Source organism: Marmota marmota, unplaced genomic scaffold (genome assembly GCF_001458135.2).
Source record: "Marmota marmota marmota unplaced genomic scaffold, marMar, whole genome shotgun sequence".
In the NCBI taxonomy this organism is placed as follows: domain Eukaryota; kingdom Metazoa; phylum Chordata; class Mammalia; order Rodentia; family Sciuridae; genus Marmota; species Marmota marmota.
In genome coordinates, this window is record NW_025999998.1 from 10511263 (window position 1) to 10535413 (window position 24151).

General features: G+C 38.1%; 1 protein-coding gene across 7 annotated transcripts in view; it reads right to left on the minus strand.

Moving 5' to 3' along the window:
- The window catches only part of Dock8 (dedicator of cytokinesis 8), a 219561-nt gene that overhangs the window by 159757 nt on the left and 35653 nt on the right, over positions 1-24151 (minus strand). For 4 of the 7 annotated variants that reach the window (XM_048806858.1, XM_015492898.2, XM_048806859.1 and 1 more), the window contains exons 2-4: positions 17376-17478; positions 6766-6941; positions 3376-3447 (exon numbers count right to left, since the gene is read on the minus strand). In XM_048806858.1, coding sequence (XP_048662815.1) covers positions 3376-3447; positions 6766-6941; positions 17376-17478 — 351 coding nt within the window. Of the gene's footprint in view, positions 1-3375; positions 3448-6765; positions 6942-16084; positions 16236-17375; positions 17479-24151 lie in introns of those variants that run through there. The other 3 variants (XM_048806861.1, XM_048806862.1, XM_048806863.1) reach the window with 3 other exon arrangements.

Sequence of the window (24151 nt, forward strand, 5' to 3'; positions counted from 1 at the left end):
TCTTTCCTCTGCAGTGGCTACCTGTGAAGGCACTCACACAAGTCAGAGTCTTCTTCTCTCTGCCCTGTGCCTTTTATCATCATCACAACCACAAAGAAACGCTCAGAAAAGTACTGAGATGAAAATGTGTACGGGCTGGGAGATGAAGGGTGTCCTGCGATAGTGTACTGGATTCTCCCCAAAGTAAAGTATTATGGACAAAGACGGAATGCTGCTGGTAGGAGAATGTGCCAGAAATTGTGGTTTTTATGTTCAGAGTGTCAGATTCTGAGAACCAGAGAATCAAATAGAGTAGAAAAAGATGCCTCCTCAATAAAATGCTAGCCAAAGTGAACCAGGAACTGAAAATACATTTTGGAGGTGCATGCTTCTACCTGTCGGCTTGCTGATTTCTGAGAATAGAATCGGCCAGTTACAAAACTGTGCAGAGAATGGGACCAACGGTGATCTCCATCCCCAGTATGTTGCCAAACACAAAACAGATATTGCTTTATGAGATACAAAGATTTAAGAACTTTAAGAAACAAATGTATAAACAATCATTGATTCTGCAGAAGAGATAAAAACAAATGAAGAAACTACCATGGGTAGTGGTCTGGATTAATGCTTTTATCCCCAAATCCTATAAAATAATAGGGTTATGAGTTAAATTTTAAATATAATGCCAAAAATAAAAATCATAAGGGAAAATATCAATATAGATTTAATTTCATAATTAATTCTAAATGTTAAGAGTTATAAGACAAAGGTATACCAGGAAAGAAGCTTTTAATATTTGATAGGCAAATGGTTGATATCTCTACAAATAAAAGTTCTTCTAAAGTTAGGTAAGACTAAATAGTTTATGTAAAGAGTTAAATAAATTTCATGAATAAGAAGAGCATAAATATGTGGGAAAAAAGGTGCTCAATCTAATAATGAAAGAAAATACAAATGAAGGACAAGCATTTTTACAAACAAAATTGGAAATATTAATAAATGATAATATTCAATGTTCTTGATGATTTATGCATATATTGTTAATAATCTTGGATCTATTATTCCCTAGACCCTAAATATATCTATACCTATGGACACAGAAATTGTTGTTTAAGAGATTTATTTCAACAGGAAAAAGGAAATCACAAGTTTGTACAAAATTTTAGTAAGAAGGATGTTGCTGCATTTTAAGTATAAAAAGTGAAAAACAGGGAATCATCTAAACCAATTAAAATTTGTCAAATGAATTTTGGTATAAATATATTATCCAATCATTAGTGATCATGTTGAAGAAGAATATTTAATTAGTAAAGAGATAATTACCACTTACCATGAAAATTGAAAATGGATGCTATAAAACAGTATTCTAATCTGATTTAGTTTTTATATAACATACACTATAATGAAATGTGACTCAAAGGATAATCACAATTGTCAGAGGTAATCATCTATACATAATCAAATTGAGTTTTTTGGTTTTGTTTCCCTATAATTTCTAAAATTTCTTTAATGAGTATTATAAGAAGAGTTTCTTTTTTCTTTTACATTTGTGGGAAATAGAAAAAAATATTTCAAGGAGCTTGAATGGTCACGAGTAGAAAAAGTACAGTGTCTCAAATAGAAAATAAATCTGAAAACCAAATTTAGTAAAATGGACCTATTCTATTTACTGTTCCTTCTTAGATTTTTTTTAGAACTTTAATATCCAGAAAGTATCTCTAATTATAACATCTAAAAGAATGAGAACAACTTGTTCTGAAATTTTCTATTTATTACCAGCAAAGCATAATCTTATTGGACTGCCTGGAAAACTTACTTTTCCACTTGCATTAGAACACAGGATGGATTTGCTTCTAACTTTCTCTTCATTATTTTTTATAGGCCATGCTTTCTCTTCCTTGGCTGTTGGAAACAGTCCTCACACTGACATTACTTCAAAAACCATCAGCACAAATTCAATGGCATACTTCCAGGAGCTGGAAGAAGACCAACCCCCAAAGTCCTCCATCATTTATCTCACAGAACAGTAACTCACAGGTACAGTAGAGATGAGGCCATCGAATTTCAAGCTTCCTATGTCTTGTCCAAGGTTTTGTGATCTGTCTCTAGTGGAGTGGGCCCCAATCTGTAGACAGCCCCCGTCCTACTTACACACACACACACACACACACACACACACACAGATTGAGAATTTCAGGGTGTTTTGATGTTTCTCATGAGAGTGTGGTCCAGCTCAGCAGTATGGAAATAAAAAGTTCAGGACAATGTCACAAAACATTTGATTAATCCAGGAGAGAAAGACCCTTTTGACAGGAGAGTTAGCAAGTAATTTATGTCTGGATCACAAATTTTAATGGCACTTTTGAATCCAAGGTCAAGTTTTAATTCATTTATTTCCCCACCACCATGAATTCATCAGAATAGAAATAAAACCAGAAATCTTTTTTTTTTAATTTTTTTTTTAAGACAAGGGTTGCTATATTGCCCAAGATGGCCTTAAACTCCTGACATGGGTGATCCTTCTACTTCACCTTCTTGAGTATATAAGACTACAGGGGGCCCACTACCACCCCTGGTTAAAAGGCTCTATTTTTTATGCTTAAAATGTAACTTTCTTGATAAGTGAGTAGATTAACAAACTGTGGTACATCCATACAATGGAAGATTTTTCAGCAATAAAAATAAATGAACTATTAAGTCATGAAGAGATGTGGAGATGTCTGGGGGGTGTAGTTCAGTGGTAGGGTCCTTGCCTAGCATGTGCAAGACCCTGAGTTTGATCCCTCACACTGAGGAAGGAAGAAAGGAAATATGAAGGAATGAGATGAAATGACAGAGACAATAAGAAAGAGAGGTGATGACAAGAAGGGAGGAGCAATCAAAGGTAGAACACGAGGGATTTTTAGGGCAGTGAAGCCATTCTGTGTGATTTTGCAAGGGCACATTATGTGTCATTATACATTTATCAAAACCCATAGAATGTTCAGAAAAAAAAAAAAAAGAACCTTGGGGCCATAAATGTATGTAGCTCAGTAATAGTGCCCTTGCTTAGCACATGCAAATCCCTGGGTTCAGTCCCCAGCACTGCAAACAAACAAATGCAGCAACAACAACTAAACAGTAACGTAAACTATAGACTCCAGGTTAACAATAACACATCAACACTGGCTCAGAGGGCATAGCAAATGTATCACTGATACAAGATGTTAATAATAGGGGAAATTAAGTGGTGGGGGGATTAGAAGGGAGAATATGAGAACTCTCAGGACTTTCTGCTCAGTTTTCTTGTAAACCTAAAATTGTTCCAAAAAATCTATTCCTTTAGAAAAAATCAAGTTAAAAGGCTAACAATATAAAATTAACATTTATATAAAAAGAGGGAGAAAAGTAACTTACTTGCGGTTTACAATCAGCCATTCCCGAGTATATGTCTGAACACAATCCCTGACATGAGGGTCCAGTTCAACCCTAATTAGGTGGAAAATGAGACAAGAATATATACTGGATAAAACCAACAAAGCAATCTCTTATCATAGCCAAAGGCCACAACATGACTTCAAATTCATATCCATGAGAATGCTAAGGATGTTCTTGCCCATTCATTTTGAATGTCTGAAGTAATCCCGAGGCAATATTTTTATTTTAATAAGGCAAATATGTTGGCATTTTATATTTTTGGGGTTTCCTTTATTACAGAGAATTGGTATCTACACTCATCCCTGAAGGCGTTACAACACAAATGGGTAGAACTAGTGATAATCAAATACAAAACATGAAAAATAAGTATAAATACTGACTTCTAACATGGTAATTTTTTGCTTCTGTGTCCTTTTGTTCAAATTTGTGTATTCTCCTTTTAGAAGGCCAAGAGAGCTATCTTGGGCTTTGATAAGGTTGCAGATACCAACTTTAGTCTTGGATGATGCCTGTCATATGTGCTTAAAGTGTGCCTTGAGAAATACTCTACATGTGTTTCAAAGTCTTGAAATCAGAAATAACAGTAGTAGCAAAGCTTTCTACTGTTGTTGCAAAGGCATTAATACCAGATATAGATAAGTGTAAATTATACAGGTCATAATTTTCTCATTTGAAAAGAGAAGAGGCTGTAGTTTTGATCTCGAATGTCCCCCCAAGGCCCACACGTCAAGGTTGTAGCCTGCAGGTTGGCGTTATTGGGAAGCAGTGAAACTTTTAGGACATGGAGGTCTTAGGTCATAGGAGCTCTTAGGTCATTGGGGACATGTCCTCAAAGGGGATTGTGGGGTGCCAGTCTGTCCCTCTCTGTGCTTTGCACGTAGCTATGAGGTGAACGGGCCTCCTCTGCCACCTTCTCTTGCCATGATGTGCAGTTCCACCAAAGGACCAAAGCCACAGGGCCAATTGATCACAGACTGAAATCTCCCACACTCTGAGCCCAAATACACCTTTTTTCTTTTTAAGTTGATGTATCTCAGGTATATTAGTGGTACATATATATATGTTTATTATGAAGTGCTGTCTAAGGTGGAGATAAGAACAGAACCCATGGACTTGCTGTCAGTATGAGATGAAATACTGCAGTTAGACAGTTGATTTCTGGGTCCTGATTGTTCAAATCCCAGCTTCAACCCTTACTAGTTCTGTGATCTTGGCCACTCAACCCTTTCCTGCCTCAGTTTCCTCACCTAAGAGTGGTGACATCAATACTAAGAGTGCCTCCTGTAGAGAATTGTGATGAAGACTAAATAAATTAATGTGCAAAGTGCCTAGAAGAGTGTTCAGCACATTGTAAGAACAAATTACCACACTGTATGTGGTAATTCATACTTTATGTATGTTTATTATGGACTAGGTGCTGATGCATTCACTTTACATGTATTAATTCAGTTAATTCCTAATCGGCTCCACAAAGCAGGCACTACTTTTGTTCTCATTTTTCAGAAGAATGAGGTGACAGGCTCTCACTCCAAGTCACAGTGGTAATGGGGCCTCACTTGTAGAGTCCAGGCTGCAACCACCAAGCTATCAGAGCTCAACATATAGTTCTAGGTAGGCCTTCTCTTGCTTTGCTTATTCAGAAGACTTTGGAAAAAATTGAAATACTAGAGGTTGTTTTGACGACATTAGATAGATAACATGCTAGTTGTAAATTCTAGTGGCAAGGCAATATTATACTTAAAAAATCTGCCAGGGGCTGGGGCTGTAGTTCAGTGGTAGAGTGCTTGTCTAGCATGTGTGAAGCACTGGGTTCAATCCTCAATACCACATAAAAATAATAAATAAATAGAAGTATTGTGTCCATCTACAACTAAAAATAAAGAAAAATCCTTTAAAAATCATGGTAGGGAAAAGTTGCCTTGTCTATCATATTTTTAAATTTTTTTTTATTTTTAGATGGACACAATATCTTTATTTTACTTGTTTACTTATTTTATGTGGTGCTGCAGATCGAACCCAGTGCCTCACGCATGTGAGGCAAGTGCTCAACCACTGAGCTACAACCCCAGCCCTTTTCTAGCATATTAAAAAAAAAAAAAAAAAAAAAAAACCTCCTTTTTCTAAATTTGTTGTAAGTATTTTAAACAGGTTGTTCCAAGATTCAGGCCAAATTTGGAAATAAGATAAAGTTTACACAAAGAAATAAAATTAAATGACTCTCTACCAAAGGTGAGGATAATATGCAATATTATATTAAAGCCACATCTGAATAATTGGACTAACAAAGGAGGAATGTTTCCCAAGGATGATAATGCTCTTGGTTTACTGGGAAGTGAATATTCCCAAAACATTAGGGAATATTTGCAGAAAGTTTTGTCAAGGGGAAAACCTTGAAAACATTAGCTGCATAGATGGGCGGCTCTTCTGTCAGAATGAGAAATGTCTGAACAAGAAAGTGAGAAGTCCTAATATACCACATAATTGTCATCCAACCTTCTATAACTGTGATTAAATAAAATGCAAATTAGAACTGAAATATCTCAGTCACGAGGGCAGGAACTGTGTTTCATTATCTCTTTTCTAGGACATTTTGAGGAAAATGTGAAGGTTGAAAGTGTCCAGGAGGATGTGAATTTGAATTTGAATTTTAAAAATGAATACAGATAAAAGTTCACCCTAAACCTCTAGAGACTGTGAAGTTCACTTTATGGAAGGAAGAGGAGTTTCATTTCAGTAGAATTCCACAGTTGTTTGATACCAAGGGCTATTTTCTATGCTTAGGAATTCAACCCCAAACAGTTGCTAACATATTCACTCTACTGTGCTTTCCCCATTAGTTTTCCCCTTGACAAAACTTTCTGCAAAGGAAGGGATTCTGCCTTATTCATTGTTTTATTCTGGTACCCAGCACTTAGTAGATGCTCAATAAATGTGGGTAGAACTTATATTTCTAAGTTTATCCAATCTCTTGTGTAGAAACAATTAAGATGCTTCTGAATGGAGGCATTTCAATGATTATTGTGACTTTTTACATGTGGAGACATTGATAACTAACTAGTCCAAGGTCATTGAGCTGGCCACAGTCAGTCCTGCTCCATATCCGCAATCTTAACCTTTCTGGAGCATTCCATTGTGTCCCACTGCATCCTTGGACTGGCTTAGTCCCCTCATAGCTCTTCAAAGCCTCTGGCTAAACCAATTAAAAACTTCTCTAAGTAGGTGATAGAAGCTTATTTCTTCCTGCACATTTTAATGGCTTGAGTAATTCTGATTATTTTTAAAAGAGGTTCAGAATTAGGGAACCTCCCTCCTTCCCAACAACAGTCACAACAATCACAATCCCATCTACATTTTAGGGGAACAATTTACCCTTCTTCCGGCAAAGAGGGCTGCAAAGTCCTACATTCCTTTGGTGTGAATGCCACGTCCAAGTCATCATCGGTGAAGTCTCCCAGCTCCTGGGCCAGCTCCACATCCAGGCTGTTCAGGTGGGTCATCAGAAGTCCTTCGAAGTCCACCGGCTCCACCGGGTCATAAAACTGAGGCTGGAGGGGTGAGGAAAAGAAAAAGAATGTTCCCGCACGGTTTCCTGGGGAAAGGACTGAGGCAGTGGAGGATGTTTGCCTCGCCCTCCTTTTCAACTTAGTGCTCTGCTCTTAGCCTAAAACAAAGTGACTCTTTGAAGGAGCTGTCAAACACAGCAGCAGTGATATGGAAAGGAAAAGAAATGCAGCAATGGAAAGTCAAGTCGTAACACGATGAGTAATTAAAATTACACCCCAAGGCAGAATTTTTCTCCGCTTAATTGCATCTTGATGAGGAATCCCGAGGAGATCCAAAATGAGATCACAAGACTTTGCAGAATTTTTATAATTTCTTCTGCAAAAGCTCTCTGAGGCCATGTTTTGTTTACCCAAATTCAGCGAGGTGGGGAAAGGAGGCAATTTTCCAGAAATTTAGGCAAATAGCCCTGCTTTGGCTAAATATTTAGGCACAGTGTTTCCTTTGGCCTGAGTTATCCTATATGTGGGTTTGCAAAAGCCAATGCTCATACATCATCACAGCCAACGGTAAGCCAGCCTTGGTGGCTGAACACCTCCTAGGCAGTGACTTCCAAGCACAGCTTGGCTGACTGGCGCTTGTCTGGAAGAAATTTTCACTGGACCGCAGCTATGTGAGCAATCTCAGGGCAACCTGCTGAGTTTTCTTGTGGCTAAACTTGCTCACTTTGCAAGAATTGTTTTTGGTTCTTCATTTTGGCCTTCCATAGTGGGAGAGGGAGGGAATAGAGGGGCCAGAGATGTAGATCAGAGGTAGGGCACTTGCCTAGCACATGTGAGGTCTGAGTTTAAAGCCCAACAGTACCAAAAAAAAAAAAAAAAAAAAAAAAAAAGAAAAGAAAAGAAAGAAAGAAAGAAATGATTTGCTGGGAGAGAAGGTAACTTAAAAATAATATATTTTCTTTCATTGATAAAATTAAAGTTTGGCAATACTTTATCAGTCTTCCATTAAGCAAAGCATGTTTTTTTGTCCATGAAATCCAAAGACTTGGGAACCACTACCTGAAGGAAGTAAAAGAATCACTTACATCAAGTAAATTTGTATAACAACAATAATAATAATGGCAACTCTGTGGAGAGTTCATTTCTGGCTGACCATGTGGAGGCATGAGCCCGAAGGGGTGCTATTTTCCTTGACCTCTACCTGCAATGGGCCAAAAAAGTAAATGCCTCAGATTCTTGACTTGTACTACTGTGATCTTGACTTGTACGGCCCTGATGCAATCCAAGGGCAGCTCTGAAGAAAAGCTAACAAAACCAGTTTTTCATCCTCTTAAAGCCCCACACCAGAAAGGGCTTCAGGTTGGAGAAAATGAACAAAGAGGCAAAAGGAAGTAAAAGGAGAGAATGTAAATGTGGTTGCCCCGTCCCCTCCCCATCCTTGCTGTCCCTGGTGAATGACTTATGTTGAGAGTGGGGATGAAGCTGTGATTGGGCAAAATGCACTCTACTTCCCATCTGGATGCGGAGGAGAAGGTGACAGGGTGAACCCTAGTAGTGGAGAGCAGCGCAAAACCCTAGCTCATTACAGATAGTATGAGAGGGGTAGACAAGTTTCCCGTGGTTCTGTGACCTGAGGTCAGCTGAGGAGAGGACTGCTGTCCTCACAAGGGGACCTTGAAAGGAAGCACCAGGGACCAGCAGGACTAAAGAGCTTATCACCAACCTCTGAGGGAACCAGGTGTGGACTGAGTTTGCAAAGGAGCACTGTTGAACTCTGCCAGAAGGAACAATGGGCATCATCTATGCACAGAACAAACCCGCCACACACTCCCACGTAAGATTGACCCCCATCAAGAAGGTAGACTCTCATTTCCCTGTTCCCAATCAGCCACACAGAACAGAGTGCTTAGTGAGGGATTGAAATGAGATCTATGGGAAATTATGAAAATTACATTTTTTTAATATCTAAACTAATTACTGTAAAGTTTATGCCCTGATAATTATGGACTAATAATTATTGAGCATTACATGCCAAGAAATTGGAATAGGTCTTACAAACATCATCTCATTCAATCCTTACTAGAACCCGATGAAGCATGCAATCTTATTATCCTCATTTTACAGAGGATGAAATGAAGGGCTAGATATTTAACAACATGTCCTTGATGATACAGTTGGGAAGTATCAGTATAATTCCATCTGGAATTCAAGTCTAGGCAGTCTCATGTTCTTTTTTAAAAAAATTTTTAATATTTATTTTTTAGTTTTAGGTGGACACAATATCTTTATTTTACATTTATGTGGTATTGAGGATCAAACCCAGTGCCTCATACATGCTAGGCAAGCACTCTACCACTGAGCCACAATCCCAGCCCCAGTCTTATGTTAAACAAGGCAATAATAAGTGTGTTTGGAAGTGAGTAAAAAAATTTACCCTCTACCCACAAATTCTGCTCTGAACCTCTCATGGGATTGACTGCTCAAAAAATAATAATAAATAATAGTAATAACAGTAAATAATAGTAAACAAATAAATAAATATAATAATTAATGTATTAATGACTCACAGGAAATATAAACTTTAAAATGAAGCATAGGAAATATAAACTTAAAAAAGGCAGGGAAAGAGAGCACCGTGGCTCATGCCTATAATCTTAGTGTCTAGGGAGGCTGAGGCAGGAGGATCACAAGTTGGCTTCAGCAACTTAATGAGAACCTGTTCCAAAACAAAAAACATGAAAAGGACTGGGGATGTAGCTCAGTGTTAAAGCCTCCCTAAGTTCAATCTCCTGTGCCCCCCCCCAAAAAAAGACTTTGAGCATGGTGACAAGAGCACTATATAATTAATAAATAGAAGCCTCATGAAGAAATAACACTTGTCATAGAGAAGAAAGTTCAGTTCCAGTCAAGGTATGATAATTGTAACATTCTTGAAAATCAAAGCTACAAATAATGGGGGGAAAAACAGGCCAATAGCAGCATTTGTGACCTACAGGACACATTGTCCAAGAACTAGGAGCAAAGGATGTCCAACTCCCTCCTTCAAGAATTATTTGCTGAGCATCTACTGAGTGTAAGTCACTGAGTTGGGCCTTAGGATGCAGAGAACAGGTGGCTGCTTCCAGGGAAGGGAGCTGCATTCCAATCAACCACGCAATGATGACATTTCAATCTTCTTACGAATAAATAACACTACCTTTGGGGGAACTGATAAAGAGCACAGTATCATCGTTGAGCACTAATTGTGTGGCAATGTGCCAAGCACAATATACACAAGATAGTCATTAACTCTTGAGGTCTACTATATTCCAAGATGAAACAGACTAAACATCAACAGTAATGACAGAATTATCACTGACAGGACTTCCAGCACCACATTACATGAGTTGGCATTTAGTAATTTATTTCCCCTACACTTTCCATACTGAAACAAACAAGGAAGAAATTGGTCATTCCAAATGTGATATGAATTAGACTTGCTATTGGCAAGTAGGTGGAGAACCCCACTACTCTCAACTAGATCTTTAAGCAGTTGTTCACCAGAAAAGATTTCTGCTCTCTGGACTAGCTGCTGGTTAATCTCAAGAGTAGGTTTTATCATCAGGTGAGCAGTGTACACATATATGTGAATATAAATATACAAATATTGAAGAGAATTCAAGAATTCAAGAATCTCATTAGGATGTGCAGTGTGGGAATCAGGCAGGATAGCAAGTGGGAGACATTCTCAGATCAGTCCAAGGAAGAACTTGAGCTCTTAGAAGCATAAAGCCAAGCATAAAGTAAAACTGTTTTGTTTCCTCTGCTTTAAGCTATGTGTCTTCCTAGTCAACAGAAACCAAAGACTAGTTTAAATGCTGTGATCCAAAGCAATTTCAATAATGTTACTTTTATACCTTGAGTTATCATACTATGTGTACCATTTATTATATGTAGTATACAGATAGCAGGTTGATAGCTGGTTTAAATGACAAATCTGAAGAATAGTTAGCAAGTATTGAAAACAGGGAGGTTAAATGACTTGACCCAATCACACACATAGTCATGACGGACCTGACTGCTTTGTCACAGTGCTGGGGAGGCTTCATGTCCCTCTGGATGAGACTGGGGAAAAGGCTCCATGTCTCCAGTGGATGGGCCTTGGGTCCTCAAATGTGTTTACCCCCATGGAGGGTGGTCTTCATATCTACTTGGCTATTCACAATAGACAAGTCTTGCTAAAGTCACCAAAGCCTTCCATGCTACTGAATTCAATGGTCTTTGCACAGTCCTGGTTTATTGGCAGCATTGGACACAGCTGACCATGCCCTCCCTCTTGAAACACTTTCTTCATGGAGGGCAAGTCCCATGTGTTCCAGTCACTGCAAGTGCCACGCACCAGGAAACTCCTCAGTTGGGGCAAATTAAATGGCTGGTTACTACATGAAGGGTACCCACCTTTTCAGGGGGCACTGATGCAGTCCTAAAACATTGCTTCTTAATCTGCATTCACTCCCAGGTACACTCACAGACTCCCAAGGCTTTAAATATCATCTTTTAAAAAATTATTAATTTATATCTGCAGCTTCAACCTCTGCCCGGAAATCCAGGCTGACATTTCCAATTCCACCTCAGTGTCACCATATGGTTATCTAATTGACCTCTCAAACATCATGAATTCAAAACTAACCCTTAATTTTTCTGACAACCTGCTCTTCCCACACCTTCAAGCCTCTGCATATCACCAAGTGGTAATTCCACTCCACTGGTTGCCTGTGCCAGTGACTTTGGAATCTATGTTGATTTTTCTCTTCCTCTTATACTCCACATAAAATTCATCAGGAAATCCTCTCCATGTTTCTTCTGAAATATATTCAGATTCCAACTACTTCTCACATTCTCTGCTCTCTCTATCCTGTTCCAAGCAGATCTGTTGCTTTCCTTTGTCACAGTAACTTATTCCTATCTCCCTTCTTCTCACTAGTCTTATTTCCAAACAGAGTGATCCTTATAAGAACTGTGTAAATGATCCTCATAAAAAGTCAAATGGTTCTGGGTCTGTTTCAATGCTTCCAGTGGCTTCCTGTCTTCATCGGAGGAGGAATCAAGGATCTTCCGTGATCTTTGGGGCCTCCAACCCAACTCTGCTGTCTCTACAATCTCAGATCTCGTCTCCTGCTACCCGCTCAGCTCAGGCCACACCCTGCTTCCTTGCTGTTTCTGTAGCATGCCCCACTCTTTGCCCTGGGGATTTTGCATGTGCCATTCCTTCTAACTGAAATACCCTTCCTTTGGAGATCTGCCAAATTCATTTCCAATTCTGCCCCAGTATCTTCTTTCCACATGCAGCCATTCACAGACCACCAATCTAAACTAGCAACTCTACTATGTCACCATTCCCTTTCTGTTTCATTCTTCAGAGCCCTTTTGGCTTCTGCACAGTGTATATTTACCTATTTGTTGATACCCATCTCCCATTCTAAAATGTACGTTGCCCTTTTCTCTATTAACTATTGTATCCTCAGCTCCTAGAACAGCTTCTGCCACAAAATGAGAACCAACAAATATTTCTGGAATGAATAAATGAATGAAAAAGACATCCCTCAGCTCTACCTACCATCTTTCAGTAAACAGAACTGAAGGAGGTAAGGTTTTTTGAGCTTCAGTGATTTCAAAGTACTAACAGTCCAAATTAATGTTTTTCTGCCTCCATTGATGCCATTGAAGATGCCAACATGCCATCATGGGCTTCAATTTATTTTTTAACAAGTCTGATTTGATTCCCTTATTTTACAATGACAATAATGAAATGCCTATCTGCATGCAAGATGTCTGCCACTCTTTCATTTTATCTCCCACTGTGAATGTGCATGAGACCATATTCAGATCTTCCTTTTCCATCATGTCCTTCCAGTGCAATCAATGAAACTTAAGGACAGCACAAGTCCTTGAAAGATGAAGTAAAAGAACAATAGACTCAGAAGAATCAAAGAGGACCATGTTGATCAAGTGATTCACCATTTATCATCCTTAGAAAAAGGTTGCTGTATTTCACAGAAGTCAATGCACAGAGCAAAACCAAATACTTGCAAGGTATGAAACTGTTTTTTTCAAATGTAAACATTAGATATACAAACACGTAACCATGGTATTTTGGTACATATCCAGGATGTGGCTTTTCTATCTTTTCATCCAGAGCCATTATAGTCATGCTGATTTATTCTATTTCAATACAAAACATTTCTATTCTTGTTTTTTAAAATAGCATATTTTTCTTCCATAAAAAAATGTAGCTTACAGTTATTAGCCACACACAGTGCCTCAAATCTTCCTTACTACTTTAAGGGATAGGTCCCAACCCTTCCTCCTCTTGGATATCTCACTCTCCTTTCTACTTCCAATAATCAGAAAATAGTTTTTGTATTTTACAGATTCATTTTATCAGGAGCATCAAATATAGAGCTGTTTGCTTTCATAAATAACTGGCAGCAAAGGGTCTCTGGTCAACCTGTGTTCGTTGCTGTGGCAACAGAGAATGCCAATGTCAATGGGTGAGTTTGTATCTAGGGATGTTTATTATTGGTCAGAGCTGCTTTCTGGCCCTGGTCACAAAGGACTCAGTTAGACCAAGGGCAAGTTTATCATCATGTCTAAAAAAATAACTCTAAATGATGGATCTTCTTCATATTAAAAATGCCAAATTTTAAAATATTTTATCTACTTTGAAAATATATGTACATAAAATCATCACAGTTAATGCTTACAATAAGAGTTAAAAGCAAAAACCCAATAAAGTAGAAAGAAAAAACAACATCAAACATACAACCTTCCTCTCATTGATCAGATATGTAACAGAAGCCAGTATATTTCTATACAATATATCTACAGGGTTAGCAAGTGATCTTGCTTACCACACATCCTGCAATTCAGAGAATACGAAACAACAAAAGAAATGTTACCTTTCTGTATATTCTTTCCCTTATTTTTAAAATATTTCTACCTACTGAGAATCGTGTGTGTGTGAGAGGGGTACTGGGGATTAAAGCTCTACCACTGAGCGACATCTGCAGCCCTTTTTATTTTCTGAGACAAATTCTCACTCAGTTGCTTAGGACCTCTATAAGTTACTGAGGCTGTCCTTGAACTTGTGACCCTCCTGCCTCAGGCTCCCAAGTGGCTAGGATTATAGGTGTTCACCACCATGCCCAACCTGAGAATCTTTATTTTCAACCATGGCTCCATGCCAAAGTCCCCAGGGAATGTTAAGACACTGATATTTTGTCCCCTCTCCCTAAAATTCTGATTTGATCATCCAGTGGCAGAGAAATCACTAAAGCTTCTAAAGGTCCAGGTTGTCTCAGCCTTCTCCATCAAGCCTTTGCTTCCTCTCACATGGTGAATATTTCTCCTCTGAATGTCTTTGCAAATATTTCACATTTGAAGCCAGTATGGAATCTCTATATAACCTGTCCCCTGAACGAGATCAAAAAGCCCTTCAGAGCTGAAACCATTTCCTACATATCTCTTTTAATTCTTCCACGGTGCCTCTATAGTGCCAAATATATAAGACAGTAATATTAGTCACTATTTACTCAGAGTCTATATTGACCCTCTTGTAGGCAGCATTCGTATGCCAATTTTGCAAAAGAGGAATGCAAAACCTTCAGAGAAGTTAAGTAACCTGTCTAAAATTATATAACAAATAAGTGGCAATAATCCTTCACTCCAGGCCTGTCTTGACACCAAACTCTTCACACTTGCAAAACTGCACCATACCATCAACAGACTTGTCATTGATTGAGTTTTAAATAACCTGACCTTTGATTAAATATTTTAAAAAACCAAACAACTATTTGTATCAGTATGGAGGTTGCTGAAACGGTGGTTAGATAAATAAAGGTAAGACCAACAAAGGTCCAATGTACTTGGTCTTGTTTATTCATTTGGCCAAAATAATACAACAAATAGTTTAAGAGCATTTTTTCTGAAGCTGCTGCAGGAGGAGTAATTCAATAATAAACCCCTCCTTTGCCTTGAAACAAATGAATTATGCTAAAATACTCCATTATATTTCTATGAAAAAAATAGTTTTTAAGGTAAAAGGAAATCACCATGTAAGTTGATAATTTCTTCTGGGGAACCTTCACTCTAGAAGATGATTTGAGGAAAACTACAACCACGGTACTCTCACATTATAACACGATAGCAGGTAAACATTAGAAGATGGGCTCTCCTAAGCAGACCATTCATAAATACACACACACACACACACACACACACACACATAGGGCTGCTAGACAGTTGGGAAAAGAGACTTATAAAACTTAATTGGAATAACCAGGAACAACATATTTCAATATATTTTAAGAAATATGCATGTATAAACAGAACCAGGATTAAATGATGACAACTATAGAAACACATGCTTCTTGAATAGTTTTACCATCTTGCTTATTTTTACTACTTTCTTAAGATCTCCTCTTAAAAAATAGGTAGCTAAGCCACGTGTGAAATTCCTAGCTACTGAAGTAATTATCAAAATTCACTTTTGTCCAAACTGTGTGATGCAGCAAACTATTAAAAGAATATGTGCAAATATTAAGCAATTTTTTCTTGTAACTTAACATTTTTTGAAAGAATTCATTCTGCAAAAATTTAAGCCTGCAGCATAGAAGTTAACAGTGGCATGGAGACAAGGGGTTAAGGCTTGTTAAATAACTTCCTTAAAGTCTCTTAATAGTGATGTTCATACTATTTCCCAAGACAGCTACTACAGAAAGCCACAGACTCAATTTACAAAAAGGCAAAGCACCAAAGCTCCCTACATTGTTTAAGATTTAAGAGTGTATTCACTTTTTCATTAAATTTTGCAGTTTGGAATACAACCCGACTCACAAATCTTTAAAATTGGGAAGGGGATTTTAATTAAATATACATTAGCACCAATTAAACCAAGAAGCACATGGAATTTAGGTACAAAGTTCACTTAACATGCACTTGGACAGTGTATGCTTGATGTGCATTTATTGTAATCTGCAATTTTGAAACAGAGCTGAAAAGTACAAATAAAAGGGGCAATTTAGCAAGCCACTGAGTTCCTAAATAGATTTTTTTTAAAGAAATGTCATAGTACCACTATTTCATTAATGACACAACACACAAATTACCCTTCTGAAATAACCACAAATCACTCCAATAAAACATACCTTTAAGGGACACACAGTTACACGGCGTGTAAATTGTTACAGGAGACAAAATGGCGGCTACAGGAAATGCAGTGGAAGGTTACAAAATTTCTAAGAGCAGAAGTGGTTTTGAAGTAATAAGTAGAAACAAAAAAATAACCTAACCTCCTCAAGATAACCACTAGAACCAGCCAGAAAGAGCTGCTGTGCTCTGTGTGAGGAAGTGAACGTAGAGAGGGCTGGAGACCTCTCACAAAGGAAGTGAATGTCTAAATCTGGTTTTACGAACCATCTCATTTAAGTCAGACGTGTCTCACCTGGCACATATCTGGCTTTCAGTCCTCAAATAATATTTTATATATCTATATATATCTATATACTCAACAATTGGTGTGAATATAAAAATGTAGGTCATCTTCAACTAGAAAGGGGGAATGTGTTTTAAAAATAAAGCTTTGTACATACTGTATGATTTTAATTGTATGAGATTCTAGATAGGGCAACATTAGAACCACAGAGGCAGATCAGTGGTTGCTTCAGTAGGGGATCTGGGGGCTGGGGGCTGGGGGCTGAGAGAGGAGACTGAATGGGCATGATTTAAGTAGAGGTTAAATGACTATAAATTGCCCAAATTTATCAAATTTTTACACCTAGAATGGGCAATTTTTATTGTATGTAAATTATACTTCCAAGAAAATGATTTTATAAAACAAAGATTTTTTTACTTGGGCTGAAATTTTCAGATTTTTGAATAGATTTTTTTTTCCCCATCAAAAGCATCCTACTAATGATGGTTAAGTTTCCAGGTTAGCCCTTCTGCTCAAATACGAACTACCATTTGGGTGAAGTTGAGTAGCCTGGAAGCCCTCTAAGTTGAGAGGGGTCAGAATCAGAGTCCCACTGGGTCCTATTTACCCTCTAAGCCCCGATTGGCTCAGGGAGAGAGGAATATTATGTCAAAAAGCAGACAGAGCTGGGCGCAGCGGCACATGCCTGTAATCCCAGGGCTTGGGAGGCTGAGGCAATAGCATCGCAGGTTCAAAACCAACCTCAACAACTTAGTGAGCAGTTAGTAACTTAGCAAGGCTCTGTCTCAAAATAAAACACAAAAAGGGCTGGGGATGTGGCTCAGTGGTTAAGTGCCCCTGGATTCAATCCCTGGTACAAAAAAAAAGCAGGCAGCTTTATGAACTGGTGGATGGAGAATGTTATGTGGCAGTGAGAAGACCTAAAGCCAATCAGGAAGCAAACACATTGGCTGGACACTTCTACACTTGACCATTTGCTAAGTAAACCTGGAACCCATACTTACTAGTTGAAGAGAGGGGAAGCCAGATGTACTTATGCTCTGTCGATGGTACTGGCCAAGGTTTGGTGGGAGGGTAAACTGTTTTCTTATTTCTGCTGAAGAATACCTTGAATTAAAATAGAAAAATCTAAATGAAATGATCATTTTTTAAAAATCATAATAATTATAGGTGCAATCTCTGATATCATGTTATAAAATGTGTCTTGGCTGGGTAATAGTCAGAATTGTCTTAAATTACCCTTGGTCACTATTAAAGGACATTGTAGTTTTGTCTGATAATATATACCCTTGAGAAGTTCTCAGGGGCCAGGATGCCTGCAATTATGGCTACTGCCCAGGACTGACTGCAAAAGGAAGAATTCGAGACCTAAGAGAAAGATACAGGGCATTTGATTCCTTCTCTCCTGCCATTCAGAGGGGTTAGCTCTATATGAGGATGTCTGATCTCTGACTAGAATCCTTTAAACCCTGATTTCCATTTTGGTCTAGACATTCTCATTCAAGCAGCTGAACCTGTTGGGTTGGTTGCTTGCTATACCAGAGAACCCAGAGAACTGTTATAGGAATCCTCCTACCTCCCTGCAAGCACTTTAGATGCGACTTGTAATTCCTAAGGACTGTATTTTTTCCAAACTGCTCCTATCCTTTGCATCACTCATATTGACATTGCTGACTCTTCAGCCAATGCCTCTGGTAGTCAGGAACCACAAATATGACAGAGTTGTTCTACATCATCTACCTAGACCAGCTGGCACAGACTACAGGCCAGTGACCCCTGTTTACAAACAGGTTGACTTCTGGGCACTTGTTTGTCAGTCATTTGTTTGGAACTAGGACCACATTGTCTTATGATATCATTATGTGGGTGGTTAGATTCTCAGGTTAGTTCACAAAAAGTACAATGAGGGCCAAAGCATACGATATTTATATCACTACTAAATATTACAAGAAACTAGCGCCGATTACTAAGGATCAAATGAGGCCATATATTTGAAACGCACTTGTGTATCCCAAACAGGCAGATATAAATTTTCAATATAATATTTACTGAGATATAAATAAAACTTATTATATTTCTCCATGATAATGTGTAGGGCATAATTTCTACCTACTTGCATGGTAAGGTTTCTGACATGGTCTGCTTGCTCCCAGTCTTGTGATAGGCTGAGAAAGGCAAGAAACCCAGATTCTGGCCCTACTTTTGGCATCCATTCTCCATCCACAAGAGCATCCCAATTTCCTTTCAAAATGCCCACTCATGTTGTGTGCTGCCCAGGTAAAAACACAAACAGAAAAGGGTGGGTACCTAACCCAAGGCAGGGCCATCATGCCTCCTTACCAGGGTTCTGAATGATGAATGGATGCGAGAACAGGAGAAAATGGGAGAATGTGGAGCATATGGTGATTTCTCACATTATGATGTCAAGGACTTTGAAACCCCAGAGGAGGTTACAGCAGCCAGCATGAACTGCACTCCTTAATTTCTCATAGCATATTTTTATTTAAGTTTCAAAGTGTATGTAAAAATACTAATATTAGGAGTAAGTACTCCATTAGCCATCAGGGTAATGCAAATCAAATCATAAAGACATGCCATTTCATGATCACCAGGATGGCTATAACAAAAAACATGGGCAATAACCAACTGGGGTACTTACACGTTGTCGATGCAAATGTAAAAATGGCGCAAGTATTTTGGGAAAAAAATCTGGCAGTTCCTCAAAAAGTTAAACATACAGTTTCCATATATCCAATCAATTTCACTCCCAGGTTTATACCCAAGAGAAATGAAAATGTACTTCCACACAAAAACTTAAACATGAACATTCGTGGCAGCAGTACTCACATCAGCCCCAAAGTGGAAACAACAATAACATCCATCAACTGAGAAATGGATAAATTAAAAGTAATATTACAATGCAACTTAACAATGTAAAAATAAAAAAAGGAATGAAGTACTCATACACACCACAACACAGATAAACCCTGAAAACATTATCCTATGTGAAACAAGCTAAACCAAAAGGCCACATATTGTATGATTTCTTATATGAAATGCCAAGGATAGGAAAATCTATAGAGGTAGACAATAGATTAGTAATTGCATAGGGTTGGGGGCACTATAGAGGAAAGGACAGTGACTTCTAATGGGTATAAGATTTCTTTTTAGACCAAAAATGTTCTAAAATTGACCACGGTGATGGATAAATAACTCCATGAACATATTAAAATCATTGAGCTGTACACATTAAATGGGTGAACTCTGCAGTGTGAATTATATCTCCATAAAGTAGATAGATATACGTTGCATGTGTGTATAAGTATTCCAGCAAGAAAAAGCAAAACATTGTCAAATCAAGTGTGTCAACTAGGAATGAAGGAAAATTTCAGATTTTGTCACTAAGTGCTTAATAGACTGATTCTAATTGTAAGCTGGATAGCTGCCAATTTTTTAAAAATCAGATCCGATGGCTGTCCAAAGCAAAAGTTCTGACTCTCATAAACATCGTATCTTGGGCTTGGCATCATCAGAACTCTAACCACCTCTGCAATCAATTTATTTACTTGAGAAGATAAACATACCTCACAGAGGGCCAAGATAACCAAGCAAAGGCCCCTGCCTGACCTTTTCTAACCTTCAAGATGACCTTTTCCACAGACAAGAACGACTTCTCCAGGGACTTCTGCCTCCAGGTTCTTCCCCAAGACCTCTCAAATAGAATGTTCCTGTTTCATGGCCACCCTAAACCCTTCCTTTAATAGACCAGAGTGGTCTGTCTAAAGTGGGACTGTCAGAAAATGTTCAGGAAAGCAAATGACACCGGAGAGGATCAATGAGGCAGGGGGAACAAATTCTTGCTTTCAATATGAAGCAAAACCTATTGTTTCACATGAAGGCTCCATCATTTTATATCTGTCATAAAATTAGAATATTTCTACTCTCTAGTCCTTCTTATCTAGGGTCAACTGGCATTTCAGCTCCAATCTGTCACGTAAGAGTTTCCTAATTCAGTGTTACGAGATTGATCTTCTCTGACATTTCAGGTCTGACTCTACACTAAGCACTGATCCTATTTCCTACCCACACAGAATCAGTATTCAAAAAGGCAGTTAAGCCTGTCACTTTGAAACTGTCAAATACGGAGGCAAATCATCCTTATAATGAAAATAGTGAGTCATCCCACACACACAAAAAAAATTGTTTCATATCCCTTAAAGATCTTTTTTAAAAACAAGTTTTTAGTTGTCAATGAATCTTTATTTTATTTATTTATATGTGGTGCTGAAAATTGAATCCAGTGCTTCACACATACTAGGCAAGCATCTTACCATCTAGCTACCAACCCAACCCCTCCCTTCAAGATCATGAAAATAAAATTTCTCTTGTGAGGTCCTCCACAGATATTAAACTAGCAGAAATAGGCTGGAATAATAAAATTCCTCATTGGTCAAGTAGTAGAGAAACCAGCATGTCCCAGATCCCCAGAGGGGTTGTTTATTGGTTCAGTGTCTCTGGAAGGTAATACTGTAATATGCAAAAAGCTATAAAACTGCCATTACTTTTTTAAAAAAATCTAACCAGCTCACTTTGGAGAATATATCCTCTGGAATTAATGCAAAGAAAAATATAATTTGAGCAGAAATGAACATAAGAACTCTATTTATATGATAGCAAATAACTGAAAACAACCCAAAATTCCAATGCTAGGGAGACCACTGACAGAGCAAATAATAGCGAGAAACACAAAAGATACTATTTTTCCATATAAAATGACAAAAATATGAATTAGGTTGACCTATGGAGAATGCATATAAGATTAGTTACAGGTAAAAAAAATATGAGGAACAGAATACAAGCACATTACAATAAACAGATCTCCTGCACAAACTATGGAGTTATGTCCCAATAAACCCATCATAATTTGAGAATGTTGTAAGTCCAAAACACATTTAATTCATCTAACCTACTGAACACCACAGCTTGGTGACAGACCAAGTGTGTATCTATTAAAGTGTCTCACTTGTTCCCCTTCTGATCATGTGACTGGCTTTGAGCTGCAGCTCACTGCCCAGAAAGGAGAAAGCATCCTACTGCATTAGCCTGGGGTGGGGGGGGGGCGGTGGGGGAATCAAAATTTAAAATGGAAAGTATAGTTTCTATGGAACCTAACTGAAAAGTTACATGTGCATATTGAACATTTACCAAAATTGACCCCATGTTGAATCACAAACCAAGTCTCAAGAAATTCGTTCTTTTTACCATAGTTAAAAAAAAAAAAAATCACAGTCAGGGTCCCTCGGTATATAGAAATATACCAAAGAATCAGAATTCCTTTCAGTAGCCATATAAAGGGAGCTTATATTACTACCTCATGCAGTTCTTCCTCCTGTGAAATTGCTTAAGTTCAGAATTTGTTTAAAAATGCAATGATATAAAATAGCACACAGGCAGGGTATGTTACTTGGAATTTTAAAAAGTTATATAAATGTCAGTTATTAAGTTTACTAATATGGAACTTCAGTCTCAAAAGAACACGTAGCATCCCAGGGTCCAAATCAACACTGTTCACTCCTCCTTTGGTCCTAGTGAAGGGGAATATGCCTACACAGAAAAGAGCAGAGCAAGAGCAAGAGCTCACACAAAGAAGGGTTTATTTCCCTCTTCATTTGATTCTTAGACTGAATTTGACATGTCCAAGATAAACTTCATAATTCTAGATTTACACCATGATAATATTCCCTTAATGAGCTGAGATACCATAATTCTAAAACCTCAAAATAGTTTATAAATATTATCTTCACAAAGTTTACTGGAAGGGTGCCTTGGGGTTTGTTTAACATGTCAATATCCATAATGGGGAGTAAGTATGGTGGTGAGCGACTCACAGCAGCGAATAGGGAGAGAAGCTGTACATTTTTATTCAGAGCAACAGGTAATTGTGATATTCAACTGGGACTAAGATCCAGTGAACTAATCATAGACTAGAGCTTGCACCATTTGCATCAAACCATTGGCTGCTTAACAAAGAGTGCAGATTCCTGGCCTCTATCCCAGTTCTTAATTAGCATCTCCTGTGGTGTGGCCTGGAAAACTGCATTTTAAGGCAACAATCCCAGGTGATTTTTTGTAATTAAAAATGCCCAATATTTACTTAAACTGCAAATCTGTGAGAGAATGGTTGGGTTCATTCATACATTCATTAAACATTAAGAGCACAAAAAGTACCAGGCCCTTCACCAAGTGCTGGGGATTGAAGTTGAAGTAGATGCTACTCTTGCCTGTATGAAACTCAGTGTAATGCATGGTGGGAAGAGAGAAAAACCTGTATGTAATATCCAGACATAGGTATAGGTAAAAGCTATTTTTTTTTTTTTTGCGCAACACCAGATACTCATATCTACCAGCAGACAGATAATTGGTTAATTATAATACAATAAGTATCATAACATAGTATTATAACACAGGAATGTGCACGGTTCCTTGTGAGCAAACAGGAGGGAGTTACTGATTCAGACATGGAATGCTTAGGACATTTCTGGGATGAGGAAACTTTTCAATCAGATTTTGGAAAGGAAAAAAAAAGTAGAAGGAGGACTGATGGAAAAGAAAACAATGCATTTCAAACTTTTTTTTTTTTTTTAACCAATGACATCTAGACATCAGGTTTCCTCATTCCTACTTCAAGTATTTTAACTGTCATGCTGCCCATTTCTTTATAATGCATACCCCTAGAAGAGCAAAGAAGAGTGAAAAGTCAGGGGCACAGTCCTGAGGCTTGCCTTTCACCAGCTGTTTGAGTTCTAGTCCATTAGTTAGCAAGGCTGGGTCTCACTTTTATTCCATGTAAACAGAAGGGGTTGGACTATCTGATCTCCTGGGCATCTTGCCAGCTGTCACTGGCAAAGACGTGCAAGAATCTCCAAGTGGAACAATCAGAACCACAACCCACACTAGCAGCTGTGCTAGGAAAACATGTGGCCCCAGAGGGCTTCTCTCTGGCTTTCATCCCTGAAAGAAAGTTATTTCACTACGTGTTGGTTTACTCAGCAGCCAAGTGTGGGAAGGATTTTTAAAGTGATTCAAGGAACAACCGTATCTCTAAGTATTTTAAGAGGTTTGGGGGACACTTTTCCTGAATGTGGCATGCTTTAAGTAGTAAAGAGGAGAGGAGTAAAGTAAAGTAACAACTGACTATAAAACCCAACAAACACAAAGTGTAAAGTGAAGAGACAGTCATAAGTAATAGTGATAGACATTTGTGGGTGGTATATAAATGGATGTACCCACGTACGGTTAACTAAACCTTGCAAATAACTATTGTTTGGGGGAATGGAAATGATTTGCTCCAAATAAACAGTGAAAGAATGTTAACCTCAAATCTCCTGAATTGCAAGTTTAGGGTAATGTAGCATAAAAAAAAAAAAATCAAGGTTTAAATATGTGTTGTATGTGGAAAGACTGGCTCTGAAGGGTGTCAATATCAAAGGGTTGGATCATAGTACACAGTGTGAGTAAGGTGTGCACACACAGGGCTGGCTCCAGAGTGAGTGGTTCCTGGAGCCTACTTCGTAAAAGTCTAAATATATATATGTATACGTTTACATATCAATTCACATATATCCATATCTGTGTGTGTGTGTGTGTGTGTGTGTGTGTGTGTGTAAGTAGAGTCTGGAATGAATTCCTCAAAGTTCTTTAGTCCAAGACCTCATAATGGATTATTTCAGGTTTAGAGTTCCTCATAGTTTCCATCTCTTCTTAAACAAATACACCATAA